The sequence below is a fragment of the Narcine bancroftii genome, chromosome 6 (assembly GCF_036971445.1).
Source record: "Narcine bancroftii isolate sNarBan1 chromosome 6, sNarBan1.hap1, whole genome shotgun sequence".
Taxonomy (NCBI): domain Eukaryota; kingdom Metazoa; phylum Chordata; class Chondrichthyes; order Torpediniformes; family Narcinidae; genus Narcine; species Narcine bancroftii.
The window spans coordinates 22803889-22824809 of NC_091474.1; the positions used below are offsets into that span (position 1 = coordinate 22803889).

A 20921-nucleotide genomic window follows, 5' to 3' on the forward strand; every position below is an offset into this window, starting at 1 on the left:
CCTTCAGTGCAGAACTGGTGAAGTGCTGTATTGTCAAAGGAGCCATCTTTTGGATGTGGTGATAACCCAAGTCCCAACTCAAGCAAGTACAAAAGGTGTTAGAGTTTCTTTCAAGGGTAACTCAGGTGTCTGGTTGCAATTTGTCCTGATAAACCAGTGGTTTTCAACCTTTCTTTCCACTCACGTATAATCATAATCGTAAGTAATCCCTTACTAACCACACAACACCTATAGCATAGGATCTCGGTGGTTAGATCTCTGTGGTTAGTAAGGGATTACTTAAGGTGGTATGTGAGTGGGGGAAAAAGGTTAGTGGGGGAAAAAGGATAGTGGGGGCCTGGAATGCATTGCCCGGGTGATATTGGTGGAAGCTGGTACATTAGGGACATTGAAAAGACTCAAAAGATGAAAGAAAAACCGCGGGTTCTGAGATAGGGAAGGTTTTGGGTTTTTTTGAGTAGATTTACATAGGTTGGCACAACATCTGGTCATTGCAGCTAGTTGTGGGATCTTGTGTGCAAATTAGATGCAGTGTTCCCTACATTTCAACACAAATTCTTCACCAAAGGCTGGGAGTGTAATATTCACATAACTTGGATGGTCACCTTGACCTGGCTGTCTAAATGCTAGAGATATTCCAATAGTCTGTCTGCAGAAGGATCCTTCTCACTGTTTTAGGTATTTGTGTCAAAAGTCTCAACTGAGATAGAACCATAGTACACTACAGCACAGTAAACAGTAAACAGGACCTTCAGCCCTTCTAGTCTGTGCCGAACTATTATTCTACCTCTTCTCATGACCTGCACCTGGACCATATCCTTCCATACCCCTCCTATCCACATATCTGTCCAAATTTTCTTAAATGACAAAATTGAGCCTGCATTCACCAATTCAGCTGTAGTTCCACATCCCACTGCGTGAAGAAGATCCCCCTAATGTTCCCTGTAAGCTTTCCCCTTTCACTCTTAACCCATGTTCTCCAATTGTAATCTCAGTGGAAAAGCCCACTTGGATTTACTGATTTTTATACCCACCATAATTTTGTCTACCTCTGTCAAATCTCTCCTCATTCTTTTATGCTTCAGGGAATGAAGTCCTAACCTGTTTAACCTTCCCTTGTGTTAATATTAATATTTAGGTTAAGCTATTTTTTTTATAAATATGTCTTGGGTGAGCTACACCGATACACACACAGCACAGGTCACAGTACATTTACAGAGAAGCATTGTACTTAGAGGAGAGTCCATTCTCAGAGTTGTCGTGTCTAGAAAGACGGAGCTATAAATGGAGCAGAAGTGTTCTTAATTAAAACTCATACAACCTATGGTTCTTAAAAGCAATTAAGGCTTCTTGAACAAGAGAAATGAAACTTAAACATTTGAATAAGTCTGAACAGTCTAAGGACTGAATCAGTGTCAACAAACACTTCATTATTGCTTTAAGCTACAATTTAAAAGAACTTGATGTTTCGTTATCACTTCTGAACTAAAATTTAACAGACTTTCAAGTTCATCCAGATTTTAAAATACTGGGCCTTAAAATTAACTTTTCAGACTCAAGTTTAAACTGAAATATTTTGGACTTTGATATATGCACACTTACTAATTCAATTACATTCGCGCATAGTGGGGTTAAGTTTAGAGTTAAATAGGTTTAGAGTTAAGTGAGAACTGTTATGTGGTTAATAGTTTAATAAAAACTATTATTTTGAATTTACCACTGCTTGTTGAGTCTTTCATTGCTGTTCCTGTGTTAGTACTAACAGAGGTCGGTTCATTTGTAACACCTGTAACTCATTTCTACAGGTCCAGCAATATCCTTGCCTCTAAACAAGCTTTGCTCACCTACTTTAACAATTCTATATGTTTCAAAATTGTACAACACAAAAACAAATCATCTTTATGCCATGTACAATAAAATCCTTTATCCAGAATTCAAGCATCCAGCAAAAAAATTGTGAAAATAAATAAAGATACCAAAGTTTAAAATTGGAAGCCCCTAGTGGTTAGTTTGCCAATCCATGCAATAAGCAATCTCAAGTAACCAGAAAATTCAGTTATCTGGCATCTTCCAATCCCCATATTAGAGATATGTGAGGGTTTTATTGTACTTTCCCCATTTACCTCACCTTGGCGGCTCATAATGCTTCAAAGTGTCTGGGTGTTTCAAAGACTTGTTCGAGGGGCAATAATGTTAATATTAATATTTAGGTTAAGCTATTTTTTTTATAAATATGTCTTGGGTGAGCTACACCGATACACACACAGGTCACAGTACATTTACAGAGAAGCATTGTACTTAGAGGAGAGTCCGTGACATTTTTCTGGTAATTCAACATGTAATTTATATTATTATTTACATCATAATTGATGTCATTTTCAATTTGATTGCTTTCCTCTAACTGCTAATTTCAAGAGTTGATTCAAAATATCATTCAGAGTTGAAGTTGTTTATTCATAATCAAATTTGATGTAGTTTAAGTTTAAAATGGTTGATCCATTTTTAAAAATTGAATGATTAGAAGTGAGAAGAGCTACTTTACAAAATTAATTTTATTTGGTGGCTCTAATGTAGTGGACTACCTTGTGATTGCCAGTTTTGTTTCCTGCGTCACGCTTATCTGTACAGTATTCCTCTGAACAAGGGTTTAACGTGCAAACATTTTGTTCTTTTTGTAGAACTTGGTAGTGATGGATGAACTCCAAGATGTCCAGCTGACTGAGATTAAGCCACTTCTGACAGATGGGGTAAGAAGCTGGTCTGTTTTATGTTACCGAACTAGCAGAAAAGCTCTTAATTGTGAGAAATTGGGAATTGTATTTTACAAAGCTAGAAATTTAAAAAAGCAGACAATTGTTATCTAAACACCAATTCTTTAGCTGAATCAGAGAAGGAAACCTGATATGTTTCCTTAACTTCATCCATTTGGCACTGGTGAGACCTCACTTGCAGAAGGATTCAGAATTTCAGATTTATGGTCAGAGTACATACATGACACTGCATACAACCCTGAGATTCATTTTTCCTGCAGGCTCAGTAGAATTACCACTAATTGGTAGTGCAAAAAATTAAACTGACACAGTGTAAACATGTAAACAAACTGACTGCAATACAAAGAAAATCAATGAGGTGCACAAGTGAGAGTCCTTAAATGAGTCTCTGATTGAGTTTGTTGTTGAGGAGTCTGATGGTGGCAGGTAGCAGCTGTTCCTGAACGTGGTGGTGAGAGTCTTGTGGCACCTGTACCTCTTTCCTGATGGCAGCAGCAAGAACAGCATATGTTGGGTGGTGTGGGTCTTTGATGATTGCTGCTGCCCTCTGACGTCAGCGTTCTCTATAGATGTTCTCATTAGTGGAGAGGGTTTTGCCTGTGATGTCCTGGGCTGTGTCCACTGCCTTTTGGAGGACTTTATGCTCAGGGGTATTGGTGTTCCTATACCAGACCATGATGCAGCTGGTCAGCACACTTTCCACCATACCTTTGTAGAAATTTGCCAGGGTTTCTAGTGTCATACTCCTGAAGTAGTAGAGGCACCAACATGCTTTCTTCATGATGCCATTGGTGTGTTGGGTCCAGGAAAGATCCTCCCAAAAACCTAAATTTGCTCACCTTCTCCACCTCTGATCCCCCAATGATCACTGGATTGGATACCTCTGGCTTTCCTTTCCTGAAGTCAACCATCAGCTTCATAGTTTTGGTGACATTGAGTGCAAGATTTTTATTGTTGCACCATTCAGCCAAGTTTCCAATCTCCATCCTGTTTGTTGACTCATCCCCTTCCTTTAAACAACCCACTACTGTGGTATCCTCGGCATATTTGTAGTTAGTGTTATTGTCGTACCGAGTCACAGTCATAAATGTAAAGTGAGTAGAGCAGAGGCTAAGAATACAGCCCTGTGGTGCTCTGGTACTGATGGAGATTGTGGAGAAGTTCTTCCCAATCTTCAGTGATTGTGGTCTGAAGGTGAGGAAATCCATGAACCAATTACACAGTGGGGTGTCAACTCCCAGGTCTTGGGAGTTTCTTGATCAATTTTGAGGGATGATGATGTTAAATGCTGAACTGTAGTCGATAAAGAGCATCCTCATACATGCATCTTTGCTGTTCAGGTGTTCCAGGGCATTGTGTAGAGCCAGTGAGAGAATGGATCTGATCCACTCTATGTCACCGCTCAGACAGGAGCTGATATTCTTCAACACCAGCCTTTCAAAGCACTTCATCACTGTTGATGTAAGTGCGACTGGTCGATAGTCATTAAGGCAGGTTACTGCACTCTTCTTGGGCACCGACCGGTATGATTGAAGCCTATTTGAAAAGCATGCACAGAGAAAATGTAGAGGGGTTGTGTCCCATAGTGGGAGAGTTTAGGACAAGGGGGCACAAATTCAGGATTGAAGAGCGTCCACTTAGAGATGTGGAGGAATTTCTTCAGCCAGAATTTGTTGTGGCGGCCTGGCCATTAGGTGTATTAAAGACAGAGTGTGATGAGTCCTTGATTAGCCAGGGCATCTAAAGATTATGGGAAGAAGGTCAGGCAGTGGGGGTGAGTGGGAAAATGGATCAGCTCACAGTTAAATGGCAGGGCAGACTCGATGAGTTGAATGACCTAGTTCTGCTCCTGTCTTATGGTCTTATTATCGACCTGGTTCTTCCATGGCTCCTTTCTGACGTGAGCCTGCAAAGCAGTAGAATGTATTACACCTAGGTAATAAAAAAATAATTAAAGATCCATGAAAGGCTCCCAGGAAAACCATGCGAGATCAGAACTTTAGAATGTAAAATACACAACTAATATGTTGGGAACTGCCAGTTGCTCTCGTCACAAATCCAAATCTTCAATTGTACAATGATTAATGAGCTTTAACACACCGTGCCAAACTTGTAAACAACCCCACTAATGCCTGTAGCATATAAATCTGAGTCAAGTGGTAGAGTTAAGAAGATCTTTAGTTAAACCTGATGAGTGCTGAATTTGTTGAAATAAAAACAGTGCAGGAAATATTTGGAGAGAACAAGAGGGAGTGTGAATGAGTCACCTGATTGGTTCACAATTGACAATGGTGTCAGCCAGTGCTTGGATGTGGGGAATGTGCATGAGTACACATCTGGCCTGACCAAATAGCTTATCAAATGGCTAGCAAAGTTACTCAAAGTATGGTCACCTTCATATTCTAGAACGTGAAATGAATTGCAGCGGCTTCGCGAGATCTGAGCAAAGTTTTGTTTCAGCCAGAAATTCTGGGAGTGAAGGTGTTTAATGCATATTGTGTATCAATTCAATGTCAAACACTTGTAACAATGGAGTTACAAGGTTTAATTAACGATAACATTACCCAATCATACCCATTCTTTCTTGAATAAGGCTGTCGCTGTATGCAGCTGTTAGTTAGTTTAGCTGAACTCACACAGAGCAAGTGTAGGAGGGCTTTTTTTAGTTCAGGACATCAGTGTTTTCTGATGTTAAACATTGTGCAATGAACACAGCAGGGAAGTGAAGCATTGAGAGCCTCTGTCTAATTCACCCAGTGTTAGTATACTGGCACTTGCTCACGATTTTGCATACACACCTGTAGCTTCCCTCTGTGTGCCAGACTGTCTTCCCCTGACAAAGGGGTAGCAGGGATTCCCATTGATGCATTGAGTATAATTGGGGGAAAAGGTATTGAGGTATTGTTTTATTCTGAGAAATAAATTTGATTGTGGAAGTATGATACATGTTATTTTCCTCTCTGTTCAATTGATGAAATGACTTTTTTTGTTGTAATTCTTTATTTATCACACTATGATAAGGAGTGTGGGTATGACAACGGCTCTGTATACGCTTATCTTTGTGAGGTTTTTCAGTTGGTTGTTTTTCCAGACTCTTTTGTGTAGTCTTCCAAAGGCGCTATTTGCCTTGGCGAGTCTGTTGTCTATCTCATTGTCGATCCTTGCATCTGATGAAATGATGCAGCCGAGATAGGTAAACTGGTTGACCGTTTTGAGTTTTGTGTGCCCGATGGAGATGTGGGGGGGCTGGTAGTCATGGTGGGGAGCTGGCTGATGGAGGACCTCAGTTTTCTTCAGGCTGACTTCCAGGCCAAACATTTTGGCAGTTTCCGCAAAGCAGGACGTCAAGCGCTGAAGAGCTGGCTCTGAATGGGCAACTAAAGCGGCATCGTCTGCAAAGAGTAGTTCACGGACAAGTTTCTCTTGTGTCTTGGTGTGAGCTTGCAGGCGCCTCAGATTGAAGAGACTGCCATCCGTGCGGTACCGGATGTAAACAGCGTCTTCATTGTTGGGGTCTTTCATGGCTTGGTTCAGCATCATGCTGAAGAAGATTGAAAAGAGGGTTGGTGCGAGAACACAGCCTTGCTTCACGCCATTGTTAATGGAGAAGGGTTCAGAGAGCTCATTGCTGTATCTGACCCGACCTTGTTGGTTTTCGTGCAGTTGGATAATCATGTTGAGGAACTTTGGGGGACATCCGATGCGCTCTAGTATTTGCCAAAGCCCTTTCCTGCTCACTGTGTCGAAGGCTTTGGTGAGGCTCCGAATCATGGGTCCTCTACCGGCACCACCTACGGCTCCTAGAACGCTTCCACCAGCGTTGTCTCCGCTCCATCCTCAACATCCGTTGGAGCGCTTACATCCCTAACGTCGAAGTACTCGAGATGGCAGAGGTCGACAGCATCGAGTCCACGCTGCTGAAGATCCAGCTGCGCTGGATGGGTCACGTCTCCAGAATGGAGGACCATCGCCTTCCCAAGATCGTGTTATATGGCGAGCTCTCCACTGGCCACCGTGACAGAGGTGCACCAAAGAAAAGGTACAAGGACTGCCTAAAGAAATCTCTTGGTGCCTGCCACATTGACCACCGCCAGTGGGCTGATAACGCCTCAAACCGTGCATCTTGGCGCCTCACAGTTTGGCGGGCAGCAACCTCCTTTGAAGAAGACCGCAGAGCCCACCTCACTGACAAAAGGCAAAGGAGGAAAAACCCAACACCCAACCCCAACCAACCAATTTTCCCCTGCAACCGCTGCAATCGTGTCTGCCTGTCCCGCATTGGACTTGTCAGCCACAAACGAGCCTGCAGCTGACGTGGACTTTTTACCCCCTCCATAAATCTTCGTCCGCGAAGCCAAGCCAAAGAAAAAGAAACACTATGATAAATATATTTATAGATATATTTACAAATGCATATCTTTAAATTATCACAGTGACATTTTCTCTTTTTCCCCCCATCTCTCCCTTCCCCCTTCTCATCCCCCTCCAAAAACAGTAAATATTGAACATATAAAATACAATAAAACAATATCTTTATACAAAAGGAATACAAACAAAGAAGACGTATCATCTACTTATTCACATCAAATCTGATTGTGTTTATCTTATTTTACGTGGTGGTGGTCCTAGGCCTGCTCTTTCTGTTATGTTCCATATGTGGTTCCCAGGTTTTTTCAATCATTATAACTTTGTCTTTTAAATTATATGTGATTTTTTTTTTCCCAATGGGATACACTTAAACTTGGTTATATATTCCTTTAATGTTTATAGTCATATGGTCCAACGTGGCCATGTTATATCTTTATTTTCACTTATTTTACACCTCTTCTCCACCTCCATCCCTTTTTTCCTATTACTGTTTATTAAGTTTTCCTTTTTAATCTCAACATATGACAACCCATTTAAGACATTAAATATCCAACATTCCCCACAAGCAATAACTCTTTAATCTCAAATGAACCTCCCCTCCTTGGATTGCCTCCTGTCCCTTGACAGCAATCACAACTTCCCTTTCCATTCGGTTTGCGAACTTGCTCGCAAGCGTCAAACGATTTCGCAGTGACCATTATTCTCCCACCCCCAGAGAACACTATTTTCCTATACTTATAACAAAGCTCTCTCTTTTTTTCCCTTCTTCCCCTTCTCTTATCCATCTTTAAATCTTTATATATACATTATCTTTACTTTATATTTTTACATATTTTTGTACATTTTCTTGCCGGTCATCCTTCTTGTCACTCCTCCTCCTCTTCTGTCCTGCAAATGTTCAGCAAATTCTTGGGCTTTCTTTGGGTCCGAGAGCAGTCTATTCCATTCCCCAGGAATGAATTCTTTGAGTACCGCTGGATGTCTTAATATAAAGTTATACCCTTTCTTCCATAAGATTGGTTTCGCCGTGTTGAATTCCTTCCTCTTCTTTAAAAGTTCGAAACTTATGTCCAGGTAAAAAAATATTTTTTGTCCCTTGTCTTCCAACGGCTTATTGTCTTCTCCAACCTTCTTTCTTGCCTGCTCCAGTATGATTTCTCTTGTCGTATATCTTAGAAATTTTACCACTATGGATCTAGGTTTTTGATGTGGTGGCGGTTTCGGTACTAGTGCTCTATATGCCCTTTCGATTTCTATTTCCTCATGTGAATCTGTCATTCCCAGCACCTTTGGGATCCATCCTTTTATAAATTCCTTCATATCTGACCCTTCTTTGCCTTCTTTCAGGCCAACTATTTTTATGTTGTTTCGCCCACTTTAGTTTTCCAATACGTCAATTTTTTGTGACAATAAATCTTGTGTCTCCTTAATTTTTTTTCGCTCTCTTCCAACTTCCAACTTCCCTCTCAAATCATTTATCTCCACTTCTACAGCTATTTCTCATTCCTCCACATTTTCTACTCTTTTCCCTATTTCAGTCATGACCAACTCTAAGCTTTTCATTCTGTCTTTAGCTCTTTTCATTTTTCTTTTGATTGAACTAAATTCTAATGATGGCCATTCTTTTAATGACCTCATTTATTCTGCTGGGCCCCCAGCCAGTTGCCCCGTTGCCGCTCACCCTCTTCCACCCCTTCATTCTCTTTCTCACCACTATTCTTTATTAAAAGGCTTTATCTAAACTTTGTCCTTCTTCCGTTTCTCTTTTTTTCAATCTTTTTATTATTATTATAATTTATAAACACATACAGTTCAAAGAGATATAAAAAAAATACATAGTAAGTAATGAATTAATACAGAGATATTAAACAATAATATTACAGAATAAAAATATATCATAAAATTTTTTTCTGATCAGTTTAGGGTGTGAACTATCTCTAAAAAAAAAGATATAATTAATAACAATAACTTTGTCCTTCTATTTTACCTTCTTCTTCCCTTTGAAATTTTTGGTCTTCTTCCTCCTCTTCTTCTGTGTCAGTATCTATGTCTGTGTCATCTTCTCTTTGTATCTTTGTATCTTCATCCTTCTCTTGCTGGGCCTCCAGCTGCTGTGTCTCCTGTTGTTGGGCCCCCCGCTGCTGGGCCCCCCCGCTGCAGGTCGACCTGCTGCTGGGCCCCCTCGCTGCAGGTCGACCTGCTGCTGGGCCCCCTCGCTGCAGGTTGACCCACTGCTGGGCCCCCTAGCTGCTGGGCCCCCTCGCTGCTGGGCCCCCTCGCTGCTGGGCCCCCTCGCTGCTGGACCCCCTCGCTGCTGGGCCCCCTCGCTGCTGGGCCCCCTCGCTGCTGGGCCCCCTCGCTGCTGGGCCTCCTCGCTGCTGGGCCCCCTTGCTGCTGGGCCCCCTCGCTGCTGGGCCCCCTCGCTGCTGGGCCCCCTCGCTGCTGGGCCCCCTCGCTGCTGGGCCCCCTCGCTGCTGGGCCCCCTCGCGGCTGGGCCCCCTCGCGGCTGGGCCCCCTCGCGGCTGGGCCCCCTCGCGGCTGGGCCCCCTCGCGGCTGGGCCCCCTCGCGGCTGGGCCCCCTCGCGGCTGGGCCCCCTCGCGGCTGGGCCCCCTCGCGGCTGGGCCCCCTCGCGGCTGGGCCCCCTCGCGGCTGGGCCCCCTCGCGGCTGGGCCCCCTCGCGGCTGGGCCCCCTCGCGGCTGGGCCCCCTCGCGGCTGGGCCCCCTCGCGGCTGGGCCCCCTCGCGGCTGGGCCCCCTCGCGGCTGGGCCCCCTCGCGGCTGGGCCCCCTCGCGGCTGGGCCCCCTCGCGGCTGGGCCCCCTCGCGGCTGGGCCCCCTCGCGGCTGGGCCCCCTCGCGGCTGGGCCCCCTCGCGGCTGGGCCCCCTCGCGGCTGGGCCCCCTCGCGGCTGGGCCCCCTCGCGGCTGGGCCCCCTCGCGGCTGGGCCCCCTCGCGGCTGGGCCCCCTCGCGGCTGGGCCCCCTCGCGGCTGGGCCCCCTCGCGGCTGGGCCCCCCCGCGGCTGGGCCCCCCCGCGGCTGGGCCCCCCCGCGGCTGGGCCCCCCCGCTGCAGGTCGACCCGCTGCTGGGGCCTCCCTTTTGGGTGCCATCTTCTCTGTCTCTTCTCTGTAACTTTCTTTTCCTCTTCCTGTGTTTTATGTTTATTGAGCTCTGCATTTTCACACTTTTTTTCTTTTCTCTGGAGAGGGCTGTTTCCACCCGACCAGCCACTACTCCATCACGTGACTCCCCAATTGATGGAATGACTGACACTTGTATTGATGAGAAGATGAAGATGTTCTCTTTTCAGTATATACTCTGACACTGGTCAGCCCTCGGGGTGGAAGTTGAACACTGATCAGTAGATTTTCTTTCGAAGACCGTGTAGATGTGGTTGGCTGCAGAATTACAAAGTTAGCTCTGTCAGTGTGCTGACATTGAGGGGAGGGGTGAGGGTTTGTCCTTTGCTTTGTTGGAATCGATTCTTAAAATTTAAATTTATTTAAAATTTAAATTTAGACATACAGCGCGGTAACAGGCCATTTTGGCCCAAGTGTCGGTGCTGCCAAATTTATACCCAATTAACCTACACCTCTGGTACATTTCAAATGGTGGGAGGAAACCGGAGCTCCTGGGGAAAACCCATGCAGACACGGGGAGAGCGTGCAAACTCCTTACAGACAGCACGGAATTTGAACCTCAGTCCCGATCGCTGGCACTGTAAAGACATTGCACCAACTGTCCTTGGTGTGCTTAGGTTCCTGGCACTATGAATCTGAGTTGCTGAAGCCTTAGGATAGCTGATGTAAGGAACGGAGAACAAAAAAAGGTTATACAGTTGCTGAAATATATTATTCACTTGCGCATCGTAACTAAATCTTTCTCCAAAAAAGCAAACTTAAAATATGAGCAAAAATTGAGAATAAAACTCAAAACTTTTCATTCCAAAAGTAAAATCTGCAATCCAGGAATGAACTTTACATTTAAAAAGAAATCCTCAGCATGCCAGTAGTCAGATTGACCTCTTGTGAACTTTTTTGTGTTGGTATTTGTCCTGACACAGCCGACACCACAGTTGTGGTCAGAATCATAAACGGCAATGAGGAAGTCTACAGGAGGGAGATAGATCAGCTCGTTGAATGGCGTAATGACAACAACCTTGCGCTCAACATCAGCAAAGCCAAGGAGATGATTGTGGACTTCAGGAGGAAGTCAGGGGAACACGACCAAGTCCTCATCGAGGGCTCAGTAGTGGAGATAGTCAAGAACTTCAAATTCCTGGATGTTGACATCTCCAAGAATCTGTCCTGGAGTCTCCATGTTGATGCAATCACAAAGAAGACTGGCCAATGGCTATATTTTGTGAGGTGTCTGAGGAGATTCAGTATGTCACCGAAGACTCTCGAAAACCTCTACAGGTGTACTGTGGAGAGCATTCTGGCTGGTTGATATGGAGGCGCCAACTCTCAGGACAAGAATAAACTCCAGAGGGTCATTAAATCGGCCTGCAGACACCAGACTTCACTCCGTCGAGGAGATCTACATGAGGTGGTGTCTTAAAAAAGCAGCATCTATCCTCAACTTCCTCACCACCCAGGCCAGGCGCCCTTCACTCTGGTACCATCAAGGAAAAGGTTCAGGAGCCTAAAGACAAGCACTCAGTGGCACAAGGACAGCTTCTTCCCACTGCCATCTGATTCCTGAATCATCAATGAACCAAGACACTGCCTCACTTCTCTGCATTATTATTATTATTTTTACCATAATATTGTAAGATGTTTAGAATATGAATGTTTGCACTGTGATATGCTGTCACAAATTTCATGACTTGTTCATTACAATAAATCCTGATTTTGATTCTAGTCTTGTGCACCTTTCCTAATCTTGTTTAATACTGTTCAACATGTGGAATTAAACTCCGAGGTTGGAAGTGGGCTCTTCTATCCCAGTTCTCTGGAATTATGGGCATTTTATTCCTTTAATGCATTGTCTATTTTGAATTTCTAAAAGTAGTCATAGCCGAAGAGTGGGAGTGGGGAGGAGCTCCCACTGCTACACAAATGCTCTTCATGGCGCGCATCTCAAACAGCCTCTGACAACCAAGTCCAACTCCTGGTCTTCACCCGTGGCATCGTTCTTATGCCCGGCAGAACCATTCTCACTGACAGGAGAAGGGACAAAGGTGGGTCTCTGGTGCTTTAAAGCCAGCTGCTCTGGGTAAATGGGGCTCGTTAACCATGGAGGGTAACTCATCTAGGAGAGGGAAAACTCTGATTTCAAACCTCTGCTGCCTTGTGGCTATACCCACTTACGTGAAAGGCTGAGGGGGAAAATCCTGAGTTGGAGTCCTGATGGTGGCCGACTGCTGTACCCAGCACCGGCACGGCAACTCCTGTGTTGCTGCTAGCAATAAACTCTATTAACTTTTGTCGTCATTCTTTGGACCTGTCATTAGCATTGAGATGGGGGGGGGAATCCCACTGCATGGACACAGACAGATGTCCACATCAACTTTGGCCTGGCTTGTGCCCTGGAGAGGCCACTCCAGCTTTGCTATTTTGAAAGAATTTCCACATTTGATATTTGATTGGCGACCCATAATTCTTGGCTCAGATAAGTGCTCTTGTCTGTGAGTCAGAAGTTTGGGCAGATCATTGAGATGGTTTTAAATATTTATTAGCTGATGCACAATGTGAGATCAGGGAGATTATGCTAGAACTGTACACTGCACTCGTAGAGCCACATCTCTGGTACTGCATACCTCTGTTATAGCCACATGACCAAGATGTGGTTGCACGAGAGTGGGTGTGTGAAGAGTTTAAAAGATGATAATTGGGAATGGAAACTTTGGCCATGCGGCAAGATTGAATAGGCTGACATTCTGTTCAAGTGAGGCTGAAGAGAGACTTGAGGTACAAAATTGAGGGTTCTAGATCAGCCATTCTCAACAGGGGCCAGATGTCCCCTACCTTGGGACATGTAAGGGGGCCACAACTGAAATCATTTTTTTTTCTGTTTTTTTATGTAGCTAGTAGGAGAGAAATACTGGGGTAGGGGGTGGGGGGGTGATAAAGCAACTAAACTTGCTTGCTTCACAGGGAAGGGGGCCCATAAACTTTGAGAAGAGTCCTAAGGGGGCCGTAGCAAAAGTAATGTTGGGGATGGCTGACTTCAATAACGAGAAGGGACTTGTTGTAACCGGCAAAGATGATTGGGGAGGATGTCCTCATTGTGTTTAAAAGGTACTTGACCATATACTTCTGCATGGTAGGAGCCTGGTACTGGAAGTGGGATTAGGATGTAAAGTTTCTTTTAATTATCTGGCATAGACACAACGGCCTTTGCTTGTGTTGGAAAAGTTCAAATCTCTTTGTGATTTTTCCCACCCTGGATCGCATCGGACTTGTCAGCCACAAACGAGCTTGCAGCTGACGTGGACATTTACCCCTCCATAAATCTTTGTCTGCGAAGCCAAGCCAAAGAAGAAGAAGAAGAAAAGAAAAGAAAAGATTGTCTCGTGTAGTGAGGCACCGTGAAAAGGGGTGCCAAGGAAAGCTAATCCCTGCGGAGACGTCGAGCCCCTATATCCAGCAGCCTTCTCACACCCCATGATAACTCCTCAGTGCATTTCTGAGGGGACACTGCACTGGTTGAGGTCCTGTTCTTCAGATAAATCCCATTGTTAACCCCTACATAATCCCATCACGACGTTTCCAAGGATGGGGAGGGAATTGTGCCTGGTGTTCTTGTGGATGTGGCGGGGACTTGCTCTGTCTAAATTGGTTGTTCTGATTCTGACATTTGTAATGGTGACAGCAGTGTTGAAGCATTCTGTTCGCTACGAACCTGAAGCCTTGAAGGTCGCTATAGAAATGCAAATCGTTTTATTCAGTCCCTTGATTTCATCATTGAAAAAAATAGCCTACTGAGCAGATTTAACTTCAGGTCATCCTTTTATCTTATCCCTTAAAACACACAAGGAGGCTATTTGGCCCATCAGGTCCCTGGCAGCACTCTGACCGCATCCATCAGTCCCATCATCTCGCATCTGTCTTCAACCTATTCCCTGTCACAATTGGCTCTTTCCCTCCTCCACCACCCCCCCCCACCCCCACACTCAATGATACTTTGTCATCACTTATGCTGGGGGCAATTTAGTGGCCATTTACCTACCAACATGGTGGAGTGGTGGGGGCAGAGGGAACCTATGCATTCAGTGGGAGTTCAAGTTTATAATTGCATGTAGCACAATGAAGTGATGAGAGATTTGTTTTGCAAGCAGACCAGTTGACATCTCATACATAGTACATCAAATAAGACATCAAATATGCAAACTGTACATCAGACATAGGCAAATCCCAAGATTAGGAATGAACACAGATCCCTAGAGTTGTGAGGCAGCAGGCACCATCTCCTACATCCTTGTCAACGAGTGCAAGGTTTCCACTGCTTCTGACTTCCCACATTATTCACATGTGCCACTTTCCAATCCCTCCGTGCCAAGCAAGATCTATGGAGAGGGGCTTCTTCAGATACTATTTATGTCATGTAATAAAACGGGTGTAATATTGCCTGGCACCCCTTAGAGTCAGAGAAAGAGAAGCAAACAAGTCCCCTCAGAGTATCTGAGTGTCCATGGATTTGCCTCCAGCGCTCCTGCAGCCTCACAACAAGACTCCAATTCAGCTCAAAACATCAGCAACTTGAGTCTAGATCCAAGCCTCCGACACGATGAGGAAGCTTTCAGAGCCCAGGGCCTCTCGGAGGCCCTTCTTGCCCTCAGCGCCCTCTCGAATTCTGGTTCTCACGAGCCAGGCACCTGCAGCCTGTGTGTGACCCTCGCTGTTCACCATCCTTGGGGTTGTCTCTTCTGCTTCTCCTTCTCAGCGGGGGATGTTTTGCCCATTATTGGTGCCCTGTGCCAGACCGCTGTTCCCCAAAGTTTGCAACCCCTTGGGGTTGCTGCCGAACATAGGCGCCGCCATCTTGGGCTCAGACCCCGCAGGCGCAAGCTTTGAAATAAAACACACCGCTGGCCTCTTTAACAGGCCATTGAAAGCCTGCACAGGGCCATCAGCAGTGGGGCTGGGCAGTTGGACCCCATGGGGGGAACACTGTGTCTCCACTCCCCGCTCTCCACGGGTTTAAAATCCAAAAGGTCCACTTGCTCACCTCACCTTTCTAGATGCTCTCCTTGAAAATAAGAGGCCAGCTGCCTCCTCCTTGATGCAAAGGTCACTTGACGTTCTCTGCAATTTTCCATTCATTTGTTGAATTCAAGTACGTAACGGTGTGCGCTTTGCTGGTCACGTAATCCTGTGGGATGATCTCACCGGCAAGCTGTCACATCTGTGAAGTCTTGGGCAATTGTCTGAGGCATTGACTGGCTGGCGTTGAATCATGTTATTAATGGCTTCCTCCTTTCCTTTCTCCACAGAACTCTGCACGGAACTTCCAGGATTTTGACTGCCAGGTGAGTCCCCTTTGTATCACTTGGCCAAGTGGTTGTGGTGCTGTGCTTTTCGTTTGGGCTGTTTTAATCCATCATTGGACACGTACAAGGGGATTAGTCTCCCGGGCAGCAAAGATAGCGCAACACTGTTCCAGCAGCAGTGTTCTGCGTTAGAATTTTTCTTAAAAGAAAATAGACTTTATTCATACAAAATTATTTTTTAAAAATCCCTCCAGATTCTTCAAGTTTCAAGTTCAAGTTCAAGTATAATTATCGACAATACATTTTCTAGTTCTTTTTTTAAATTTTTTTTAAATTTTTTGCACTATGAACCATACTGACCAAATAACACGCAAACATTTCCCTCTTGAATATACACAGTGTCATTTTCTCCCCTTTTCCCCCCTCCCTTCCCTCCCTCCTTCACCCCCCCTCCCCACCCACTCAACATTCAACCTATATGATACATTAAACCCATTAAACGATGTCATCACACAATGAAAATAAACAAGAAATTTGTGTCTTCTACTTTTACACACTGGGTCACTTCATTTCATCTTCTAGTTCTTGGTGCAAAGCATACAATCACACAACCAATCCGGGACATGTATACTGTAAAATCCCTGGTATCCAGAATTCAACCAATCAGCAAAAACAAATGAGGAAAATAAATTTTAAAAAAAATTATAGGTTTAAAAAAAAATAGGCAAATTTAAAATTGCAAAAGTAAATGTTCTTTGAGGTAACACATAAACCTTTGGTGATGATGGGATGAAATATTCAGCCAGTGGAGTGCGCTGGGGGTCATGCTTTAATCATGGTAGCTGTTTGAATAAAGTTCTGTGAAACAGCAATGGCGTCGTCCAGGATGAAGAGCTGGCTCACTGATTTTCTTAAAATATCTCCTTATCCCTGCTTGGTAAGAGTCACCTTAGTCAGAGGCTTTATCTGTAAACTTGAGGAGGGGGTGTTAATTATCTATAATGTTATTGTTTGGCTTTCGCCGTGGAGGGGGAGGAACCGGCAGATGCAGTGATGGTTAAATTTTCAAAGAATATGACTGAAAATAAAGTTAAATTCTTTTTAAGGTTTATATATTCATGCAAGTAAAGTTTGTTCAGTGCAAGTATAGTAGAATAATGTTGTCTTTTACTTGACCTGGGTTTGAATTCGGTGCTGTCTGTAAGGAGTTTGTACAGTCTCCCTGTGACCTGTGAGGGTTTTCCCCGGGAGCTCTGTTCCCTCCCATCCCCTAAAACGTATAGGGTTCGTGGCCAATTTGGTATACTTAAGCAGCACAGAAGGAATGGGCTTCTACTGTGCTGTATCATTAAAACTAAGATTAAACATTCACGAGGTGTGCAATGTGTGCTCACAGGCTAGGATCATTTGGGCTGGTGTCTCTAGGTCTGAACTTCAACAGCAGATTGCACCAAGGCAAAGTCCAATGAGTAAATACAGAAATGTTGGGATTGATAAAACAGGTAGTCCTCGACTTATGATGGGTTTACATTCCGGAACTCCAATCATGTTGAAAAAATCATGGTGAAAAAGGGTAGTGGGATCAATGTGGAGACAAACACAGGGCTGTGGGGAGAAAGCAGGGCAGTGGGATCAGTGTGGGGAGTGATACAGTGCTGCCAGGAGAGAGTGGGGCAGTGGATTAGTGTGAGAGCTAATACCGTGCTGTCAGGAGATACTGAACATCATAGCCTAGCCAAAATTTGAAGTACAGTACAGATTTGAACCATCGTAACTTTGGAAAAATTGTAAGTCGGAGACAATTTGTATGTCACTGTGGGAGCACTGGAGGCAAATCCACAGACACTAAGAACCCTATATGTTTTAGGGGGTGGGAGGGAACTGGAGCCCCTGGGGAAGACTCTCGCAGGTCACAGGGAGAATGTACAAACTCCTTTCAGACAGCAATGAACTCGATCCCAGGTCAAGGTGCCACAGGGGGGGCAATTGTGTAAATAGAGAGCAATAAATAGTATATGATGAAGCTCCTCTCCAAGTGGATCCTGCTTGACCCCAAGGGATTGGAAAGTCAGAGGGAGTATTGTACTTGTGGATAATGTGGAAAGTCAGTAGCAGAGGAAACCTTGCCCTAGTATGTCACTGGTGGAGAGATGGAACAACTTGGGTAAACCCGAGTCACAGATCTTGTTTTTCTCTCTCTGCTGCCTGTCCGGCTGACCAGCATCTTTTGAGTTGAGGAGATAACACCTGATCGGGGCCTTGTTTGTTTGGGAAATAGTCAACTGGTGTTGGTTAGACTTGGGTAAAGAAGAGCGACTCAAGTCATCTTTGAATCTCCTGTTTGAGATTTTGTTTTTGTCACATCAAAGTGGCAATGTGCCTAGATTTCTCCTGTCCTCTTTGACACCGCGATACTCTCTCCCTCCACAAGGTGGGATGACCGACTCTTGGCTCCACTTCAATACTCTATCTACAGTAGTGTATCTAGGTAAAGTAGGTCCATAATTCCCCACTCAGCTGGAACCATTTTGGTTTCTCTGGTGCTGGGGTATTTTGGGTAAGGAAGACAGCCATTTTGCCCATTGATCCCGCATTGAATGAGGTGCTGAAGTAGACCAACGAAATGCCGGCCTGGAGCGGCCCATTGAGGTGACAGAGCGGCATTCAAGTGAGCCCCGGCAGCACTGCATCCCTGGGATGGAGATTCATTGTTGGGCTAAGGACTTAGATATTGGGCGGGCGAGATCAGGTCAGTGATGATCCCCTACAAGTGGCGCCCAGGGTATGTACCCTAGCTGCCATTACCCTAGATCTGCCTATGACTATCCAAGTCAAAAGGTCACCAGCATGAGTTTCTTCCTCACCCCTAGGTAATCCAAGTATTCCTTGTATAGGGAGAGGCCATTTATCCTGTTGAATTGGTCCTGTTCTCTGGTTCTTTTCCATGTTGCCTAGAAAACACTACTTTTAAAAAAAAATGTTGTATCTCCCACTTGTTTAAAAAATTTATGATTGAATTATCTCCCTTTCAGAAAGCACAATTCAGATTTAACTTTTAAAAATTCAGCACGGTAACAGGCCATTTCAGCCCTCGAGTCCGTGTTGTCCAATTTACACCCAATGAACCTACAACCTGTGGTATGTTTCGAACAGTAGGAAGAAACCGGAGCCCCCGGAGGAAACCCATGCAGTCGTGGAGAATCTACAAACTCCTTACAGACAGCGTGGTTTTTGAACCCTACTCCCGATCGCTAGTGCTGTAAAGGCATTGCGCTAACCGCTACTCCATCCATGCTGCCCCCGCTTGCAAGAACTCGACTGAAAAATTTAGAAACTGCCATAAATGACTTCTCAAGGGAGCTTATATTAAAAAACCATTGGTCTAAAACAGAAATAAAATGCTGAATTTTTCCTGAGACAGGAGTTGGGACATTTAGCCCCTTGTGCCTGTTCCTTCACTCATTGTGAAGTTGAACAGTGATCCAGACATACAATTCCCTCCTCCACCCCCACCACCTAATCTATGAAAAGCCTATCTGTCCTGGATTTAAAATGATCACTTGATCACACACACCACCTACTGTTTATGAAAGTGATTTACACATTTTTGTGGTGTGTGTGTGTGTGTGTGTGTGTGTGTGTGTGTGTGTGTGTGTGTGTGTGTGTGTGTGTGTGTGTGTGTGTGTGTGTAGAACTGTTCTCCAAGGCTTGGCTTCATAACTAGCAGGAAACACTTCCTGTCAGTTCTCTTCTCCTTGATGTTTTGTTTAGAGTTCAGGAATATAACATGGTAACAAGACCTTTCCAGCCCATGAGCCCATACCGCTCAAATAAGCCCATGTGACCAGTTGACCTACTAACCACATATGTCTTTTGAATGTGGGAGGAAACTGAAGCATCTGGAGGAAAAAACTGCACTTAGACACAGGAAGAGCATAAAAACTACTTACAGACGTCGCCGGATTTGAACCCGGGTCACTGGCATTATCTATAAGGAGTTTGTACGTGTTGTTAATTGCACCTCTCACCCTGGCCATTTATTTTGTAAAACCTCCGCCCAATAAAAATGTCTTGGTGACATTGCCCACAAATGTGGGATTGGGGACACCCAATGAATGACCTGAAGTTTTAGCTCCTGCACCTCTCTCACCTGCACCCTCCTGCATTCTACAGTAGGTGTCAGAAAGACACCATCCAGGCCACTGCTAGAAACAAGTAAATTGATTACCATGTTCCCAAGCACCTCATTCTGGATTATCATGTGACATCACACTTCATTACAAAAGACGACCTGCTCTCACCTCTGTAATGCCTCCCACCTCTAACCTTGGGCCAGCTCATTCGTTGCAAAGCCTTTGCCACGCTACCAATCTAACACTCTCTGTGAATACTTGACTGGCATAGTCTGGAGCTATCCACACCTAATCATGTTCCAAGTCACACTAGCTGCCCCCCAAGTTCATCCTAGCTGGCATTCAACTTAAAAATGTTTCTTGAGAATCAGAATTTGTTGTCACGAACAAGTAATGGAATTCGTTGTTTTGTAGCAGTATCACAGGGCAAACATTCATATAAACCACCTGACAACAATAAATAAAAATAGTGCACAAAAAGTAAGGCAGTGTCTTTGGTTCATTGTTCATTCAGGAATCTGATGGCAGCAGGAAAGAAGCTGTCCTTGTGCCTCTGGGTGCTCGTCTTTAGGCTCCTGTACCTTTTTCCCGATGGTAGTAAAGTGAAGAGGACATGACCTCTTCCCTCATTCTCTCCATGACTTTCTCCAACCCTTAAAGACTGTGTAGGTGCCACCTCAGAGATGAAAACTGACATTATGGTGATCATCCATTGCTCTACCAGCATTAGCCACTGGACTAATCAACTAAGATCCTCAAAATGACTTCTGGCACCACATTCCACAGTGCTGTGATGAGTAGGGTGCCTTCCTTCAGATGAGGCACTAAATTGATCTGCCCTTCTGTGCAGATGTAAAATATTCCACATTATTCACGAGGCGCCGTCCTGACTGATGGTCATCCTTTAACCATTCTCAAATGGATACATTGGTCATTAAATTGATCAGCTATTTCTGAAAGCTGAGCACCTTTGCTTTGTCTGCTGCCATAGCAAGGACCTTCCCATGGCCAACCATTTTAATTCCACACATCATTGCCACACTGACATGTCCATCCATGGCCTCGAGCCCTGCCAAACTGAGGCCACCTACAATTTGGAGGAACAGCACCTTATATTCTGTCTGGGCATTCTCCAACCAGAAAGTATTAATATCAATTGTTAGAGCCCTCCCCGGGTCTCTCTTTCCTTATTCCTCTGTCTCCTTTCCTCCACCTCCCC

The 20921-nt window shown here is 44.7% G+C and overlaps 1 protein-coding gene across 8 annotated transcripts in view; it reads left to right on the forward strand.

Moving 5' to 3' along the window:
* Positions 1-20921, forward strand: part of LOC138735810 (protein NDRG3-like) — a 124422-nt gene that overhangs the window by 26399 nt on the left and 77102 nt on the right. For all 8 annotated transcript variants that reach the window (XM_069884270.1, XM_069884271.1, XM_069884263.1 and 5 more), the window contains 2 exons: positions 2679-2747; positions 15573-15608. In XM_069884270.1, the coding sequence (XP_069740371.1) occupies positions 2691-2747; positions 15573-15608 (93 nt within the window). In that variant the 5' untranslated portion in view covers positions 2679-2690. The remainder of the gene's footprint in view (positions 1-2678; positions 2748-15572; positions 15609-20921) is intronic.